Source organism: Giraffa tippelskirchi, chromosome 4 (assembly GCF_054371585.1).
Source record: "Giraffa tippelskirchi isolate mGirTip1 chromosome 4, T2T-mGirTip1v1.2.pri, whole genome shotgun sequence".
Classification (NCBI taxonomy): Eukaryota; Metazoa; Chordata; class Mammalia; order Artiodactyla; family Giraffidae; genus Giraffa; species Giraffa tippelskirchi.
Genome location: NC_137278.1, coordinates 104,478,220 through 104,498,037, shown reverse-complemented (window position 1 = coordinate 104,498,037; position 19,818 = coordinate 104,478,220). Strand labels below are relative to the sequence as shown.

At 40.6% G+C, this 19,818-nt stretch overlaps 1 protein-coding gene across 1 annotated transcript in view; it reads right to left on the bottom strand.

The window, feature by feature from the left end:
* Nucleotides 1-8,681: 8,681 nt before the first annotated feature.
* The window catches only part of TPH2 (tryptophan hydroxylase 2), a 97,785-nt gene continuing 86,648 nt past the window's right edge, over nt 8,682-19,818 (bottom strand). Inside the window, exons 9-11 of the mRNA XM_081593167.1 lie at nt 19,141-19,236; nt 9,721-9,854; nt 8,682-9,592 (exon numbers count right to left, since the gene is read on the bottom strand). Of these exons, the coding sequence (XP_081449293.1) occupies nt 9,418-9,592; nt 9,721-9,854; nt 19,141-19,236 (405 nt within the window). The 3' untranslated portion in view covers nt 8,682-9,417. The remainder of the gene's footprint in view (nt 9,593-9,720; nt 9,855-19,140; nt 19,237-19,818) is intronic.

Below are 19,818 nucleotides of genomic sequence, written 5' to 3'. Positions count from 1 at the left end.
AATTTACAAGAAAGACAAAAAGGAGGCAAGAATAAAGCTCAAAGTAAAACTGAACCCAGCTACTGTTCTCCTTCCCATATTAGAATATTCCTCTAAAAGTGGATTCTCCAGGGAAGACAACATCACAAAGGAAACAGATGGCTAGTTTAAGGCAAGTAGGAGATACTCCATATCGCCTGTAGCAGGAAGGACTTAATTAGCTGCGGTTATTCCTCTCGTATATTCCAACCTCCCTGTTTATGCAGTGCAATAGATAGGCAGATAATTGTACTCCTGCACTACCAAACAAGCAGCTGAATGTGAAAAGGGACTCAGAAATGGAAACTTTGTCAGTTAGTTAGTGAATTATCACATGAAACAAATTGTGCACTTTTTGTTCAGTCCATTAGCTGCAAGGATGAAAGGAATTGCTCTCCCAACACATAATATTCCAATTTCCTATTTTCACCTAGCACTTTTCTTTCCTGCTCTGCAAATAAAATGCATTTATATTCTGCATGAAATTGTTCCCTCTGACCAGGACTTTATTTTCATCAGAGACAGCTGTAAGCTCAATTGCTCTATGAAAGGGAGCCTAGGGAGTGCAGTACCTCTGACACGAGAGCAGGTTGTCTGGGCTTGCCTTTTACTCGCTGGATGGTGCCTGGAATGTGTACCCACCACCCACTCTGCCTCCTATTTCTGTGTCTGAGATAGTGGCAGAATGGCTCAGAGTCAGCTTGCCACAATTCAGTGAACTATGAATAATAGTTTGATTTGTTCAGTGTCGTTCTTCCAGGAAACTCCAAACTTTATATTGTCTCATTAATTTGAACAGGGTTTTGTATTTTTATTCCCATTTCATAGGTATAAATTTTGATGTCCAGAGAGAAATGCAAACCATCTCTAAGGTCACTGAATCAGTTAGTGTCCATTGCTTTTGAATTTCTAGGTAATGATTTAAGGCTATCATGCAAATACCCGCAAGCCTACAGGTTCACATCTCAGTGAGATGCAATCAGTTCTACTAAAGCCTGGTTAAATGCAAGTAGGAAAAGTCATCGAAATAAAAACAATGGCCCATAACAATGGTGTAATACCTCTTTGGGCCATTAAGGTACAAATATTTTTATCATTTAAAAGTGTGGGGAAAGCTGGGGATGGTTAAGGGCATTTAAATTTAAAAACAGGAAGAGAAGGAAATTAACACTTGGTAAGTAATTTTTATGGTTAGCCATGTATAATATTTAATTTTCATGATAATTATATAAATGAAGTATTTTTATTCCCATTTTACAGAAAACTAAACTCCTAAGCTCAGAAAATGTCTCCAGTAAGTCTGTAAACATCACCTGGCTTGTAAGTAGAAAAATGAGCATTTGTACCTCTGTGAAGAGCTGACTCATCTGAAAAGACTCTAATGCTGGGAAGGATTGAAGGTGGGAGGAGAAGGGGACGACAGAGGATGAGATGTAGGATGGCATCACTGACTCAATGGACATGAATTTGAGTAAACTCCGGGAGTTGGTGATGGACAGGGAGGCCTGGCGTGCTGCAGTCCATAGGGTCGCAAAGAGTCAGACATGACTGACTGAACCGAACTGAACTGACCTCTGTTTACCTGATTTCAAAGCCCATGTTCTTTGCTATAGTCTGAGAGAGAATTTTTGTTTCAAAGTGCCCAATTCTAATGAAAATCAGATCCTCCTAATACTAGTCTCTAAAAAGCTGGAGCAGAAAAAGTTTTATCTAGTTATCCTAAGTTTAATTTGCTTTGATATTCTTTTCCCACGGATGAAATCAGTGGCCTAGACCTTGAACCTCAGTCTCCTAGAACTCAGTCAAGCCCTCCTATGGAGCAGTTCTGCTGGCTACATCTCACCAGAGGAAGCCGTACCGTCACCAGCATTAGAGGAGGGTAAACAGGCCAGGTATCCCGAGCTTCTATGGCAAAGACTAAGCCAAAAGGAAACAAATAGTACTTCTTCAAGAAGCTGAAATTGCTAAAACCGAGAGGAAAAATGTGGGAAAAAAAAAAAAAGGCAAATGTAAACTCTCCTGCCTCTCCTCTTGTGCTTTTATCCTGGGTATCAGCACTTTTTTGGTGCTAGTGACAGTAAAAGAAAATGACAGTGTGGAAGAGGGAACCATGTATTAGCTCCCAGACCTGGAAAATCCAAAGATACATGGAGCATAAGCACAGGTACATCGTGAGTTTGACAATGACATTAAGACATTGTCCCACCTCTTACTCCTGGCCCTGCATTCCCTATACAGAAGCCCCCTGAAAGTTCCAGACTTCCATGCTGCCACTTTCCAGCCACAGAAGTACGCACACCTCTCTCCTCAGTGGTTCCAGAAAAGCCCAGGTGTTGACCTTCTTCGGCCCAGCTCAGAACATGGCCCAGCCTTGCACAAGTCATTTAGGGCAGGGAGATATAGTATCTCATCAAAGCCTTGGTCAGGAGCCCAACCCTTGGAACTGGGAGGTAGAGCCAGCGTCACCCCAGGTATAGATTCAAAGTAGGAGACGATTCACAAAAGAAAATTGGGAGTGTAGTTATTGGACCAGAAAAAGGTGTAGATGCTGGGCAAACAAACACTGTATGCAGAGTGACAACCATCCTCCAAGACATTTCCAGCATGGGAAAAACACCTCCATCCAGGCTAGGTAGGAGTCATGGTGATTTTTTTCCCTCTGTTCCCAGGCAGAAGCTCAAGAGGCACACTGGGTCTGGCAATTAGCTGTCAGCTGATCACCAATTCAAATGTGCTGGAGTGAGCCATGCTGATGATCTGTACTTGCAGTAATCATTTGGCTGGGTGAATCAAATTATGCTTTCCAATGCCACTTCAAATCAGGATTGCTATGTCTGCACTCGTTTTCAGCAGTAAGTATTAACCTGCAAGTTATTTTCTTTGATACTGACTATACGTGGGCAAGGGAGGAATTCAGGCTTCTTTTAAGTTCTGTTCAACAGGCAAGACCAAAAAGTTTCAGAGATTTGTAAGGAGGCTAATTAGAATCTATTCCAGCTTAATGGCTACACTTTCACACTGAAATGGTTAGGGGACATGTTCTGCCCTTGCAAGGCAGCGATTTTTCTTCCAAGTAACTATCTGATTTAGGAACCTCATTCTCTCATAATGCCACATTCAGTGATCAATCAGATGTAATGATCAAAAAGAAGTTTGCCTCAATCAATCCCAATAAACAAATAACTGCTATTGTGGCAAACCTCATGTGCTCTTCACTTCAAATTCACTTGCCAATAATTGGCCTCATTAACGTCTGTGAAGTTAGTTGTTCACTAATATTGGGCAAACTGTACATTAGATGTGTTCAGTGGTTTGCAAACCTTTGGGAATAATAGACATACTGAACCAGCATCTAACAAGTTCCATGAAAATTAGCAAACTAAAAAAGAAAGGGGACTGTAAAAGATCTGGAAGGCGTGAAGGAGATATCAGGAAAGTCCTACACCCTTCCTGTAATTAATATTAACTTTCTCAACCTATAAAATGGGGGTTAGCTTTGCATCTTTTTTTAAAGATTTGATTTTGACAGAAAACGAACTTGATTTCTTTTGCCACTAGTTTTCAAATTACCTTGCCCGCATCTGTCAGTTCATTTTGTTATTCAGTTATAAAAACTGTATCCAGACTGGATTATGAGAAAGCTGTTTGCTTGCACCATAACCACAAATGCCCTTGGGTTGAACATCAGGCTCACTACGATCCTCCCAAAGAAGGAAATATACTTTCAGCTGCTGCACCAGATCCATCCTTCTTAGAGAGAGGAAGACATCTCAGCAAATGAACCTTTCCGGGGTATCTCAGATACATATTGGGAAGATGGACAGCAGTGAGAAGAGTGGAAGTAGACTTAATTAATTCACTTACATCTATATGACCTACTCCTACAGAAATGACCAGGGGGACAGTGAATACAACTATTTCAGTTTGCCCGGAGATGAGGGTGCTTTTTTGTCTTGAATTACCCCATATGTCAGCACCAGCATTCACCAATAATCCCCATTCCTTACTTCATTTCTGCTTATGCAGTGACTATGAGCCTCTAGAGAAAAAAAAAAATGTGTTTCCTCTCCAGTCTGCTTTCTTACCCTTAAAAGCTGTCCAGGGAAAATTAAACATGAGGTGATATTTTGTTAAAGGAAGTGTTAATTATTTGCATAAGACACAGGATAGCATTGGATGTCTGCTTCTCCAGTCAGATGATAATCCACCCAGGTACTGGTTATTCCAGTTTCCCCTGGTGTTTCATTTGACAGTTCTGAGTCACTTAGTAACTTATTTAATTATAACTATTTTTAATGATGTCCACCATGACCCAGTAAGATATTGATTTTTTAGAGTTTCAGTATTGCAATGGTCTCCTAATTGGTTTTCCAGCACTCTCCAATCCCCCGACAATTCATTTCCACACAGCAGCCTGAGTCACCTTTAAAAATGTAACTCAGACCTTGTTTACAACTCTCCAGTGACTCCACTGCACTGAGAGTCCACCCGACCCTCTATGGAACCCTGTATTATCTCATCCTTTTTTCCCAGGCTGTCATTTTACCCTTCCTCTCCAGCCCACTGGCAATCTGTCTTCCGTGAACACATTCCATTTCTGCCTATGATCTTGCTGTTCCCTCTTTCAGAGGACAGACACTCTTTCCATGGCTCTCTTCATGCCTGGCTTCTGCTTATCCCATGGTTCTTAGTCAAATGCCATCTGCTCAGAAATGCTTTCCCTGGCCGGCTTATTCCCTTCCTATTCCATTGCTCTGTATCACATCACTCCAACTATTTTCTTCATAAAATTTGCCATGATCTCAATCTGGTTTTTTGCTGATATCTCTCTATTAGAATATAAGTTTGAAATGGGCATAAACCTCTTCTGCCTAATTCATCACTATATACTCAGTGTTGAGAAGAGTGCCTGATACAGCCCCTGATACGGTCTAAGCCATCGACTGAACATTTTGAGACCATGAGTGACATTGTAACGACTCACCATTCCATGTTTCAGAACTGGTTTATTTTGAACATGTGCAAATCTAATATGAGAAGAGCAATATATCACTACTAATTCCCTTGCCTCTTCCCAGAAAATGGCAATCTGCATAAGAATAATTTTCCCAAATATGAGAATGTCTTTGGAAATTGAAGAAGAAAAAAAAAAAAAAACTCAGACACACTAGAAAACTCTGGACTGCTTTCTTTTTCATTATAAGTAAGACAAGGTTCATGAGAGTAAGCATCAAGGCTTGATTCTTTAGAAGTTGAAAATTAGATCAAATGAATTAGAGGACAACTACATCTTGTGTTAATGTTTTCCTCCTCAAATGAAGAAAATGAGATGATGTGAGCCATGACTGCATTTGAAAATGAAACTTTGTATTTCTATTTGCTTTCACGTTAAAGCACACTGTTTTTCATTTCCAAACTTTGCATGTTGGAAAATGTTGCAATACGTTACATTCATTAGGCGCAGGCCCATTTACCATGTGCAAGCAAGACAGGCACAGATATATCATTCCCAATAAAGCATCATCTCTAAATTACACAGTAAATAAATGAGACTAAGCCAGACACTCGTTTCACAACCGTTAACACTAATGTAAAAAAAAAATTTTTTTAACCAGCCTGGGTCACAGTTACCCACTCTTAAAACCAGCAATTTATGGGGAGGGAGATGGGATGGAGATTCAAGAGGGAGGGGACATATGTATGCCTATGGCTGATTGATGTTGATATTTGGCAGAAGCTAACAAAATTTTGTAAAGCAATTATCCTCCAATTAAAAAATATTTTTTTAAAAAACCCTGCAATTTATGAACAATCTATTAGGCCAAATAAACTGATCATTCACGAATACACTGGTTGACTGACCCCAACTCATAACAGACAAAAATGCTTTAAGGAAAAGCTGAACTAATCAGATTCTGGCTATTTTTTTAAGGATGATACATAAGAAACCTGGTCTTACTAGGAACCTTGGGTTGATTTCTGATTAGCTGATTACAGAAGACAGCAGCAAAGCCAAAATAAAGTACCGATTCACAGTGAGATGACAGTGAGAGAGTATCTTTAAATTTATAATTGCCCTTGGATCTATTTAATTTAGCTTTAAGTCAGGAGGCATAATTGAGACAAATGGTTGCACTGAGCAGGTATCAGATATGACAAGAATCTGGCTGTGATTATTTTGTTGTACTATTTCCATTTGGGGACTTTTTCTGCCAACACTTCTCCTCTGATGGCTATTAAACTTTATAGGACTTTTCTCACTATTAGTTGTAATGGCATTTGCATGTTAAATGCTCACAACAAATGAAAACCACGATTCCAAATGGAGAACAAATCTAAAAAGAATCAAGTAATTCCTCCTCCTTGTATGATACCTCTATAAGCCTGTGGGAAAGCCTTTGCAACTCTTCTATTTTTGAAACAACATAGATTTTTGCCCATGTAAGAAAACTAAGGATGCCACTATAGCCAGGCAGAAGACAGACCAAATGTTATTTTTGTTGAGGGAGTTTGTCTATAATTAAGTACAATTCTCCCTTCAGTACATGTAACTAAGAAACTCCCCTCTCACTGGGGCTAGAAGGGAAAAGCTTGATGGCTAATTTTGGGGTTTTTTCTTTTTTACTGAATTACAGTGACTGTAATATAAGTATAGGTATATAGTATGGAAAGGAAAGGAAAGGAAAGTCGCTCAGTCATGTCCGACTCTTTGCGACCCCGTGGACTGTAGCCTGCCAGGCTCCTCCGTCCATGGGATTCTCCAGGCAAGAACACTGGAGTGGTTTGCCATTTCCTTCTCCAGGGGATCTTCCCGACCCAGGGATCGAACCCAGGTCTCCCACATTGGAGGCAGACGCTTTAACCTCTGAGCCACCAGGGAAGTCCAGTATATAGTATAGTTATTCACCATTTTTAAAGGTTATGCTCCCTTTATAGATAATATAAAATATTGGCTATATTCCCCATGTTATACAGTATACCCTTGCAGCTTCTTTTATACTTACTGCTCTGTACCTCTTAATCCTCTACCCCTATCTTGCCTCTCCCATCTCCCCCTCTCCCCTGGTAACCACTATTTTGTTCTCTATGTGATGAGTCTGCTTCTTTTTTGTCATATTTACTAGTTGGTTATATTTTCTTATTTCACATATAAGTGATATCATACAGTATTTGTTTTTCTCTGGCTGTATTATTTCACTTAACATAATGCTCTCCAAGTCATCCCTGTTGCCACAAAAGGTAAAATATTATCTAAAGCAACACCAGATTATGGGAACAACAGGAAAAGCAGACATTAAGAGTGCCTTAGCCAATTTTCTCCTTTGACAAAATTCAGCAATCAGTTCTGGAAATTTCTTACTGTTCCTAGTCTCTCTTAACTGTTTATGGGAAATTTCTGGATTCATTGTTCTGGGTTATTATTCTAGATTAGTATTTATAAATAATTATTCAGGGTCATCTAGATCTAACAAAGCAAGATGTTAAGAAATTAGGTCTTTATGGATTTATAAAATGATTGGAATTTACAACTACTTGATTATTTCAGATCATTTTATTTGGGTTCAGCTTGCTCATCATTTCTCTACCACTGATAATTTTTCAAGGCACTACTCTTTCAGCTCAAACAGCATTTAAACTGCATGATTCTCACATTCTAACCATCAAATCCCTTCTCAAAAACTCCATTGTTTTGAGAATCCTTCAAAAATGAAAGAGCCTCAATCATCAAGATAACCAAGAGTCAAATGTCTGATTTCTCAGTGTAATTTTACCTCGCTCTGATGTATATTTTAATTTTCTCATATTCTTCCTGAATATATTTAGTCTCAAAATTTCTGACTTGTAACAAGCCATGCAACAGTATGAGTTAGTTTGAAATTTTATGAAATTTCCTATTTAAAGACCATCCTTAGAAGTAAATATTTTAGAATTGCTAACTTAAAAGTTATTCTGTCATCTTATTCTTCTCTTTTTCTCATCCTCTCTCCCCCTCACCCAGTATTCTGTGCTGATAAAGCAGATTAGAGGAACAATGATTGCATTTGTTAAGGGAATCAGAAGCTAAAATTCATCCTCTCATTCAGCAATAATTTGTTCACTTAATCACCTGACTATACCTCTTATAGCAAGAGATGACTGAAATTTGTAGTGCATCATCATTTTTTTTCATTATTGGAGTATAGTTGCTTTACAGTGTTGTATCAGTTTCTGCTGTACAGCAAAGTGAATCAGCTGTATGTATACATATATCCCCTTTTCCTTAGATTTCCTTCCTGTGGTATATCACTATCATTTACCTAAATTTGCCCAAACTTTGGGCAAGTGGCCAGACTCCCAGAGACCTAGCATGGTTTGGGGTTGTGAGAGGAAATATCTGTACTGTTGTCAACCCTTGATCACAAGCCAAGTCCTATTTACTGATAAACATTAGTTCTGATAAGCATCGCCTTCCCTTCTATGACTACATATCATAAATACACACATATACCAAGCTGAATGTCTTAGCAATCCAAAAGTGAGCTGTGATGGGCTGTTAACATTGATGCATGACTAACTGTGCTACTTTGAGCAAATCGCTTAACTCTCTGTGACTCAATTTCTACACCACTGAAATCAAAGCTCTATGAATATTATTATTCTCCAAGAGAAATGGGTTAAACACCTGAGCAGAACAATCACTTTATTCCAGCAAAAAATTCACAGTCCCAAGATTTATTCTCTACTGTTTAGTCTTTCCTAATGTCCATTCTGGAAGTATTTTCTTCCAAAATATTTTGGGAAGCATGCCACAACTCAGTTTCTACAAAGTCAATGCAACCTATATATTCTATGTGTGAAAAGTTCACTTTTCTTACATTGTATAAATACTCATCCTGAAAACCTTTCCAACTAGTGTGTTCACTAGCCATTTTTGAAAGAGAATACTGAATCATTTAGTAATGTGATAGGAAGTTTCATACAATTCTGGGTTTATCTCAAATAGTGCTGTGAAAACACTCACACTGGAGAAAATAGAAACAGTTTCACTGCTATTTTCATTTTATCTGATGAACGCAAAGGAAAGGTTCAGATCTGAGAAACAAAAGGTCACAAGCTAGAGTCAGAAGAGGGCTATTTGTTACCAATTTTCAATAGCTATAGTTTGGCTAAGGACACTAAGCTGGAATGTCAAATTTATTTAAGACACTTCAACCTATTTCATACAATGAGTGGCTATCTGCCATTGGGTTTTTTATGGTGTTTCATACATTATCACAGTAAGTTACAAGTAGGTAGGAATACACAGAATTGCGTGCTTACTAGCCAAGCCATGACACAGAAAGCTATTGGTGTTATATGACATTGAATTGTTGTTAAGCCCCCAAAAGATTATGCTGGCAGTGACACAGGTCCCAGGCATCAAATCCCCAGATACTGGTTCATTTTGTTCAAGGCATCACACACGGTGTTTAAATCGCTGCGGAGGTCCTGCACCACGTTTTCAATACTCCTGGTGTCTTTCAGAATTTCAACACTCTGAGTGTAGGGATTGAAGTAGACTGAGAAGGGACGAGTAATTGACTTTGCGAAGTCCCTGCAAAATAAACAGAACAGAGAAGAATATGGGATTAACCCTCACAGGTTCAAGAGACAGACATAGGAAGGAACAGAGCCAGCAAAATAAAAAGTCATGTTCTCTAGATGGAAGCAAAAGAAATCTACCTCATCTTTTCTTTGGCTTCTTCAAAACTTTCTGAAACAAAGTAGGCTTCCTGGAAGGTGGTGATAAGGCATTCCTGCAAGCAAGTTGTCTTTGGGTCAAAGGCTTTCACACGTGCCTTGTCAGAAAGAGCATGCTGTAAAACACACCGTGAAACCCGTTAAAGTCCCGAATGAGACTGCCAATGTGCCACCAGGGCACACTCCTACAGTGCAGCTCAGTCAGCTCACAGAACTGCCCAGTTACTCATCCACGTGACACAGGGAACTCTCCCATAGACAGGGGAAACAGACTCGGAAGGGTTTTGGTTCGCTGGTCATTTTGAAGTCTGTTAGCAGCTGAGGGGGCAAAAAGGAGATAATGCTATTTTATTTACTATTAACCAAACTCATACTGAAGGACCATTCAGAGCTGGAACCTCACAGAATGTGCATGTGTGCATGGTCGTGTCAGACTCTGTGACCCCACGGTCTGTAGCCCACCAGGCTCCGCTGTCCATGGGATTTCCCTGGCAAAAATACTGGAGTGGGTTGCCATTTCCTCCTCCAGGGGTTCTTCCTGACCCAGGGACCAAAACTGCCTCTCCTGCATCTCCTGCATTGGCAGGTGGATTCTTTACCACTGCGTCACCTGGGAAGCCCAACTCCACAGAAATGAAATTTTAAATCTATGCTATGAATAGAAACAGGAGAGAGAACAAATATGGTCTTAAATTTATTGCTATAAGCAATGTACTGAAATTTCCCTTAAATGGCAGAAGTAATAATTACCTGCATGGAGAGGTAATTGGGACTCTGACTGAACTATTTGTGGACTCATTGTGAGACATTTTGAGGCCAGGTACTATATATCAACAGAGGCTGGAGTGGGCCTGTATATTTGAGAATACATGCAAAGCATTCATTTACCTTCCCCCAAGCATAGCAGAGCAATATACAGTAGATAAATAGTGCCAGGTGGGAAAAAAAAGAGCTAATATTAATAGCTATAGTTATGCTCAGAGCAGACATGAGGGACACAGGAAAGCTAATGCAGGTACTCTGTGAACCATCATTAGCCCTGTTCAGTTCACTCCATGACTGGCAGTAAGAGCAGCAAGCAACAGTGAATGATCATATTCAAGATAAATCCAGTGATGCTGGAAGTTAGCACTCATTTCCTGCCACCTGCCAATTTATAGCCCCTGGATCTGTGGTTCTCACACAGAATGTGCCTAAGAATCACCGAGGAGCTTGTAGAAAATGAAGAAACCCAGGCCTCAATTTTATTTGGAAGGTCTGGATAAATCCCAGAAGTCTGCATTTTAAAGGTATCCAAGGGGATTCAGACAGGTGGTTGTAAATTATATTTTGAGAAACACCCCTTTAGATTCCTTCCTTCTTAATTTAAATGGTAAATTGGTTGGGAGAGAGAGGCAGAGAGAGAAAAGGTAGCAGAAACAGCCCTGAACTGAGAGTCAGAAAACTTATTTGCAGGGCAGGAACAGACGCAGACGTGGAGATTGGACTTGTGGACACAGAAGGGGCGGAAAGGGTGGGATGACTTGGGAGATTAGGATCAGCATGTATATATACCATGTGCAAAATAAATAGCTAGTGGGCAGCTGCTGGATAGCACAGGGGCCTCAGCTCAGTGCCCTGTGCTGACTCAGAGGGGTAGCATCGGGTGGGGAGGTGAGACGGAGGCTCAAGAGGGAGGGGTATATGTGTGTGTGTGTGTGTATATATATATATATATATAGAGAGAGAGAGAGAGAGAGAGAGAGAGAAAGAGAGAGAGCTGATTCACACTGTTGTACAGCAGAAACTAACTCAACATTGTAAAGCATTTATACTCCAATAAAATAAATAAATAAGAATAAGTGGTAAATCACAGAAAAAGAAAGAAAAGAAAACTTGGACTCTAGTCCAGGTGTCGTTGCTAACTGGATAACCTTGGCAGACGATCTCACTTGTCTGGGCCCCCGTTTCCTGAGTGTGCATGAGAAGTCTGGGCTGGGTGACTTCTGAAGACACTGTTTCAGCCTCTGGATTCCACCCAAAGCAATTCTCAATCTCTAACTGCTAAGCTTTCCCGGAGAAACACTGAAAAACCTTTCCTGTTCAATATTCCTGGTGCATTCCCCCAACAATTTCACAATGCTTGGAACGATTTGTAGCCTTCTATGAAGAAGGCTGTGGTTCCCTAAGTCTGAAAATACAACAGTGAACCCAGGGACGGACAGGCGAGAGAAAGGGCACATGGTCCTACCCTGTGTGAGAGTTGCTTTCCCGCCAAGTCCCACCACCCAGATCAATGCAGATGTGAATCAGTGAATGCAGAGGGCCCCATGGAGTGAACTAATTTTTTCTTGGCCCACAGAACAACTTCACTATATGTGGAAGGTCACTACACCACCACATGCATTTGTGCTATATTCAATGCAGTGCAGTGAACATCAGGGGATTCGGGGTTTCACATGACTAATAATTCTGTCCACATTTTTAAAACAACTTCACAGTTTCAAGAAACAAAATGTGCTTTTGATGAGAGCGGTTGCTCCTCTGCAAAGAATAGGCCTCCTATTGGTTCCCCATGATTCTCGGAACTAGAAGTTGCTTTCTTTGCAGCCATATACTCTGCATGCATTCTATTTTGTATGTTGCTCTAACTGTCCATTTATCCATCAGTACATACAAAAGGTAGACAGTGACTGACTTAGTGTCCTTGATGTTGGCATGTTCTCACACTCACACTGAGGGGCATGGGCAAAGTGGTAGCCCATGCTGTATGAACGTTTAGGCCACAGCTCTCTCGGGGCTCCCTGCTGAGCCAGACTTCGCACTGGGTCAAGGACAAGCATTGAGGGAGGAGGAAACTTATCCACTTAGGTCTGGAATGTGACAGACCTTGTCTGTGACAGGACAGGAGCACCTTTAGCAGTCACCATGTTGTAGAGGATACCTCTGGTATATAATAACAGAGACCAAAATTAGTGTGGTTTTAGAAAAATGTATCATGATGATTCTACTAGATACTCAAACGAGCTCATTTCGTCATTTTAACAGATAAATGAGATGAGAGTAGTCCAAGAAAAAGCCCAGACGGCAAGGTGCTCTGCCTTTAAGAAAAGTCAGTGCATTCACAGCATACGATTTGAAGCAAAGACCATTAGGTAATATATCTCACACTTGACTAATGCAATCATCAAAAGGACAACTGGAAGTTCATTGTTCTAAGCTCTCAACAATGTAGTCTATCCTCAAGATCCTGCTGCGTCCGACAGCTGGTTATATGCTGGGGACCTCTCCATCCATGGAGTATGAGACCAGTTCTAACCCTTGGCTGCTAAAAATATAGGGATGATAATGGTACCCAAGGATTAGCCTGGAGAATGGAAAGAGTCCAGAGCTGGGGGAGCAGCCACTGAGTGAGGGCAACAAAGGAGGTGGCGATCACACCGATAAGTGTCTCACTTACTGGTGGGAAGTTCTCCTGCGTGATGACCGCCAGGAACATCCATGCAGCCCATGAAGGGCCCCAGTTTCTGAAAACTAAAGCACAGCTCAAGTGTTATAGGAAATCATTCATGTCTCCACTGATTCCACTGCTCAGTGGAGCAAAGCCCTACTGAGTTTGCTTCTCAACTCCTCCCACATCTCTCTGTAAGCCACCTTGGTTTTAGGGAGCAAGTATCACACTCTCTCCTCTGTGTCCAGAGTCGATTCTCTGTAAACATGCAGCCAAACTGCTTGATGTCCCCAGGGAGCTCTGTGGTGAATCCTTTTCAAAGTGTTAAGAGTCTGATATCCTGAAGTCTGCAAAAATTAATCCAATTTCCTGCAGAGAGAGGCTTTCTAATGCTGAGAGAATCTGGCTGAGAGTTTTTTACTTGGAAGCCATTTTTAAAGCCCAGGAATGCTTGAGAATCACCTCCTTTCATCTACATGCTCTCTAAAAGGACTGTTTCGGATTTATCCACAGGGTAAAAGGCAAGGACACAGGACTAGGAACCAGGAGACCTGGATTCTAAACATAGCTGTCCCAAAGGTTTACCAGATGAGAGAAAATTCCCAAGGTTAGGATGCAATTTCCTCTTTGAGAAACTGCAAAGATTATACCTACCTGAACTCTAAAGCTCTTCTTGCAATACAGTTTTAACAGGATCTGCAATACACAGGGCTTCCCTGGTTGTTCAGATGGTAAAGAAAACTGACTGCAATGCGGGAAACTGGGTTCCATCTCCGGGTCAGGTAAACACAGAGCCCTCACAACACGGGCCCCTCCCCCACCCCAACCCACATAGATTCACCATAGCAGCCTTTCCCATTGGGCCTGGGTATGGTCTTCCCACCCTCCCCAACAGAGATGGCCATTACCAATTAACTGACTCTAGTGCATGAATTTAAGACTTTTTTTTTTTGCCTGTTCCAGTCTTTTAAATAAAAATCTCTTTTCAGCATCAAAAATTTCTCACAGTTATTCCACCTCTGTAAGCCTATTCCAGTGTTCATATGGAAAATGGGAATAGTTCCAGTGTCTATAACCCGGGAATGTGGTAAGAATTAAATGAGAAAATGCACGCAAAGTGTCAGGCAAGTGGGAAGAGCTCTGTAAATTTGGTTATCATGGCTGCTTCAGGCTCCCATTGATGCCTGGGGTACACATGCATTGAGCCACACCTTCCTTCACTGGGGCAACTCTTCTGGAACCATCGAGAAAGAAGCATGGCCCTAGCTATGAGACTGCCAGATCCTAGACTGCAACAGTGCCGGGCCTAAGTTTATCAGTTTAAAATCTTCCTTCCTCCCAGCCACCTGCCTTTGCAATAACACGGAGTTATTATCTCAGCTCTTCTAGATGTAAACCTGTGATCCTCACCCTCTATATTAGGACTGGTTAAAGTTGGGAAAAAACTCAAGTGTGAAGTCTAGGTAGTTTGGGCCCTAGATCCTGAAGAAAAATTTACAAACACCCCTACACTCACACTGCAATCATCTTTTCCTACATCAGAACAACAAACATATACGTTTGTATAATAAGTATGTATGTATGTCCATAAGATTCTTTGAAACCCCCTCAAATGTTTTTCCTTCTAACTGAGTCCAGCATGGTTGCAACATCCCTACTGCCAAACTGGGTGATGATGGTATCACACTCTTTTCATCAGTGATGCTGAAAGTTTAAGCAGTTTGAACAAGATTCCAGGGGCAAGAGGGGGGGTTGGGACAAACTCCCTCAACAACAAATCCCCATGTGAAAGCCAAAGACCTTTCTCCAGCGCCCACTCTCTGATCTTTGCTCTGCTCTTACTAACAGTGCTGCTTCGGGAAAGGAAGGGCTGAGAGGGAGGGGCTCTGAGCCATCTGAACACAGTACAGCTGCAGGAGCTCAGAGGCTCTGAGTCCTAACTCCAGCCGCCCCGCTGACATGCTGGATGACCTCGGGGAACACACGGGGGCCCTGGGCCGCCTCCACAGCCTGGCAGTAATGACCAACCTCTGACCACCTCACAGAGTTGCTGCAAGTGGCTGTAAATACAAATGATTGCAGTAAATATAAAGCCGTTCTGGGAACGCTGATGAATAGCTACATAAAAGCAGAGCCATAAATTCACCATGCAAGGATATCCTAAAACTAAAGCCAAAATATAATAATAATTACATTTTCAAAAACCACCAGCTTTGTCAAAACCTGAAAAGCAGAACAAATGTATTTGTATGTAATATTCCAGCGAATCTTATGAGGTAGATGCTAAGGCCCTTTGCCAAAAAAAGTATAATCTCTGCCCTGAAGGAAACAAAGAACGAGATTATGCTCTTACCTGTAAAAAGGAAGGAGAAATTACCTTTCATTTTTGAGATAGATTAAGATGGTTGGATGGCATCACTGGCTCAATGGACATGATTGTGAGCAAATTCCAAGGGACAGTGAAGGACAGGGAAGCCTGGTGAGCTGCAGTTCACGGGGTCGCAAAGCATAGGACACAACTTAACGACTGAACAACAGCAAACTTTTTGAGATAAGACTCAGCCAATTCATCAACTAGCAATCAGTCCTTTACCCCCTAACAAGAACAAACTGCGCTGTTGCTTCTCCAGGAGGATTGGATTCAGCAAAGACCCACATCCATCCCTTTCTTAGATTTTACCCCCTAAAGACACAAAGTTTCTTGAAAACTGAGACTTTCAGTTTTGAGTTTGTTGAGTAAAATAAGTGAAGGAATGCGCAAATAATAAATTTTTTAAATGACAGTCATACAGTTAAGTCAATTCTGAGATAGAAAAAGAATAGAAAAGGAAAGAAACACGCTAGACTGTGAGTGAACAGCAAGAATTATCCCATTTTCAACCTTTTGTAAAGTCAGTTTTCCAGATGATCTATCTCATTATTAACTGCTCCCCACAGTGATGAAGGTTGGAAAGGCCCTTCCCAAATACACTTCTGCAATTCCTAAAAGCACATCACAGAAAAAATGATTAGAACAAGAGAGGGAGAGCAATCATTGCTGAGATTTTTTTTTTTTAATAAATTTATTTATTTTAGTCGGGGGCTAATTACTTTACAATATTGTAATAGTTTTTGCCATACATTGACATGAATCAGCCATGGGTTTACATGTGTTCCCCTTCCTGGACCCCCCACCTACCTCCCTCCCCATCTCCATTGCTGAGATTTTTCTGATATTCTTTATAGTTAGCAGATGTATGGTAGTTTTTATAAGCATTTCTGTATTTATTTCCTTTATATCTTCAAAGATAAAAAATAAGCATTGTCAAAAAATAAGAAGGAAAAATGAAAAGTATCCTTCAAACTATAGAGACACTGCTTGGAAGTACTTGGCCAACTCTGAAGTGCAACATTTATACCTGAAAACTGAGCCTCTTAAAGCACACATTTTAAAATGTGCTCAGTTCAAGAAAAGAAGATGAATTGCGGAGAGTTATGTAAAAATTGGAAGGACCACACCAAAACTTCTGACAGCTTACCCAGAACCTACAAATGGACTATAATTGGAACAGCAAAACCAGATTTTACCGCAAAAGGTAACCACATTCAAAGCTGCATTAATAAGTGGGTTTGTACAGGAATTATTATAATGCTGTTAATAAAGTTATCCCCACCTGGGCTCAAAACTATCATCTGTTCATTCAAATAAAAGTTGGACAGATGTATTCACAAGTGCTGGGAGAGGGCCCTAGATACTCACAAGGTGAGCAGGGATGGGGTAAGGGCAGGGCAAAGCTAGGACACTAAAGAAAGCTCTTGTGTTATGTATTCTCTGAGAACACTCAGAAGACATTTCAGAGAGAAAGAATTTCTGAGTTGTAAAAATGGTCCAAAGTAGCAATCATAGGGATGTTGGAGTGGTGAAATATGGGAATGGAAGAATGCTAATGACCAGAGCTGATGGACCAGAACAAGAAGATTCACGGCAGACAATGCCCTTCAATGTACATGTTTCTGGCTGATTTCCATTTCCAGATGACTCGATCCGTACCAACAGGAACAAAAACAACAGATTCACCCCAATGCTGCCTACACATGCCTCATTAACCAGACCAGAGGACCCTGTCAAAAGTTGGGGCAATAAGAGATTTGTTTCCTTTTTTTTTTTCTGGTGTCTTTTATAAGCCCTCTGAGAAGAATGTAAATAGATATAACTCAAGAGCTACATCATTTTCTGACTAATTCTTTTTTCTAGGAAATCAAGAAAGAGTCTATAGAAGGCATGGATCACACAGGGAGATGACGTCATGCTATGGCTGTGAGCTTTGAGATTAACCCCAAATGGATTTTTTTGTTGTTGAGAATTTAGAAAAACAAAATTTTCACCACATCACATCAGGCCTTTGTTATGTTAAATATTATTGTCTGTTCCAGCGAGGCATGGCCTCACAGCTCCCGTAACAGGCCAGGCTTTGAGGAGGGCACACTCACACTGCTGTCTGTGGGCCGATCCAGCATCTCAACCTCCCTTTAGTCATCCTTCCCACTCCTCCAGAAGCCGTGTGGGCAGCAGCACCCTCGTCAGGAAGGCTTCCCAGGCGTGGCCGAAAATGTGACAGGCGCATTTGTCACACTGTCTGTGTTGTCTCCTGCACTAGAATGTCACCTGCTTGTAACAGGGATCCCAGGCAGCGGGCCCAGATCCTGGAGCTGACACTGCCTGGACTCGGGACCTCCTCCAACACTTACTAGCTGAGTGATCTTCCACACGCTCCTTACTGTTCTTCATACCTTGGTTTCTCACCTGCGCTGATGATGTTACTTATCCTACTGGGTTGCCATGAGAATTAAGTGGGTTGATATGTTTCACCTAAAATTCTAAGGTTTATTGAAGTGTCTTTTGAGAGAGCTGTTATCTTCTTCATATTCTTATTCTTCATCATTACTATTTGTCTTTGTATCCTCAATGCCTGGCACAAGTACATGGTGCGTAGTAGGTCCTCAACCAAATATCTGAGACTTGAGTGAAGTCATAAAGTGAGTGGACTCCATAAAAATACAGCTAAATTGCATCTTTCAAAAGTACAAACATCTGAAAAGCTCTGGTAAACATATATATCCCAGGACAATAGATATCCTGTAAGGAAAATGAATATAAATATTCAAAATAAAAACCCTAGGACTGTCCATAATCCTGACCTCAGTCTGAGTAATCAAAGAAAGAGTAAATTATTTTAAGTACCATTTCCAGATTAGGTATCACAATGCATTCTAAATTCATCAAAACTTGCTCTTCCCCAGTGGTATACAGATAGAAATTCTTAAATAACCAGAATAGTTAAATGATCAGAATGTCCCAGACTTCAACATTTCTAAACAAATGATAATTCTACTGTATTTTAAGGCAAAACAAAAGAAAAAAATATATATATATATACCATCCATTAGGCATCACTGTAGATACCTCTCTGACCACATGTACATTTACGTGTTTTTTTTTAAATTGTACATGCCCATAAATATTTTAATTTACATCAATTGTGAAGAAGCTAAAATAAGCTCAAATTCCCCTTTGGAAAGTAGATGCTAGGGAATCCATGGGTGCCATGGGGGTGACAGAATTGAGAGTAGCCAAGCCACCCTCACAAAGAAACTTTACATCCGTAGGATCACTGCTAGCTCAGCGCCCACTGTCCAGCACTGTATTTAGGCCAGTCATTTGTTACCCAACATTTGAGCGTACATTTGTCATTCCTGTTGATTCGTGCACATGGCTGCTCATCCATTTGAGTCACACCATAAACCCAGAAAGGCATGACCCGTTTTCAAAAGTGTAAAAAGTTAGGTCAGCACCCACATATGAGGTGCCAAGTCCTCTGTACTAAATATTTATGGAGTATCTGTGAGTAGAGAAGCTCAGACAGATGAATCAATATTTCCTGTGACCTTGAACCAGTTTGCTTGGGAAGGATATTCTGCTCCCAGCTTCATACCTTTAATTCTCCAATGGAGGAAAGCAGTCCAGCGCCATATGCCCGCAGCTGCCCTTCTTGTTTGCAAAGGCCAAACTCGATCGTGAAGAAATAGCACTGCAAAAAATTTTTAAAATGGACACACATCCAGTGAACTGGGCAACAAGTTCTTCTGTAAAATAAAAGGGCACTCAAAATAAAATGGTGCACTGTGCATAATTTCTTCAGCACTGTCAATACAAATGCATTTGAATCAAGATTTATTGACATTATTCTCTTGCCTAATAATCCCTCCCTAGGTTAAAGGTATACGGGAAAAACATTAACTGCTAAGAGTCTTATTTTTCCTAGATTCAGGAACCCTATGAGTCAAATCATATCCCTTGCAACAATTTTAAAATTTAAAAAAACAGATTTATAAAAAATAAATCTGTCACAGTGATAATGCCATAAGAATATGCTACTATATTTACTAAGTTGTGGTTCAGTAACATAAACAAATCTGTGTAAATGTGGAAAAATAACTTGGAATTCAATAATCCAAAACTCATTTTTACAGTTGGTTTATTTATTTAGCAAACATTTGTTGAGTTCCTACTATGTGCCAATGCTTGGTAAAGAATTGTGGCGAAGACGCCAGGAGAGTCCAAGAAAACAAGTGTATGCCTACCAAATTACTGTTTTCTTAGCAAAATCTTA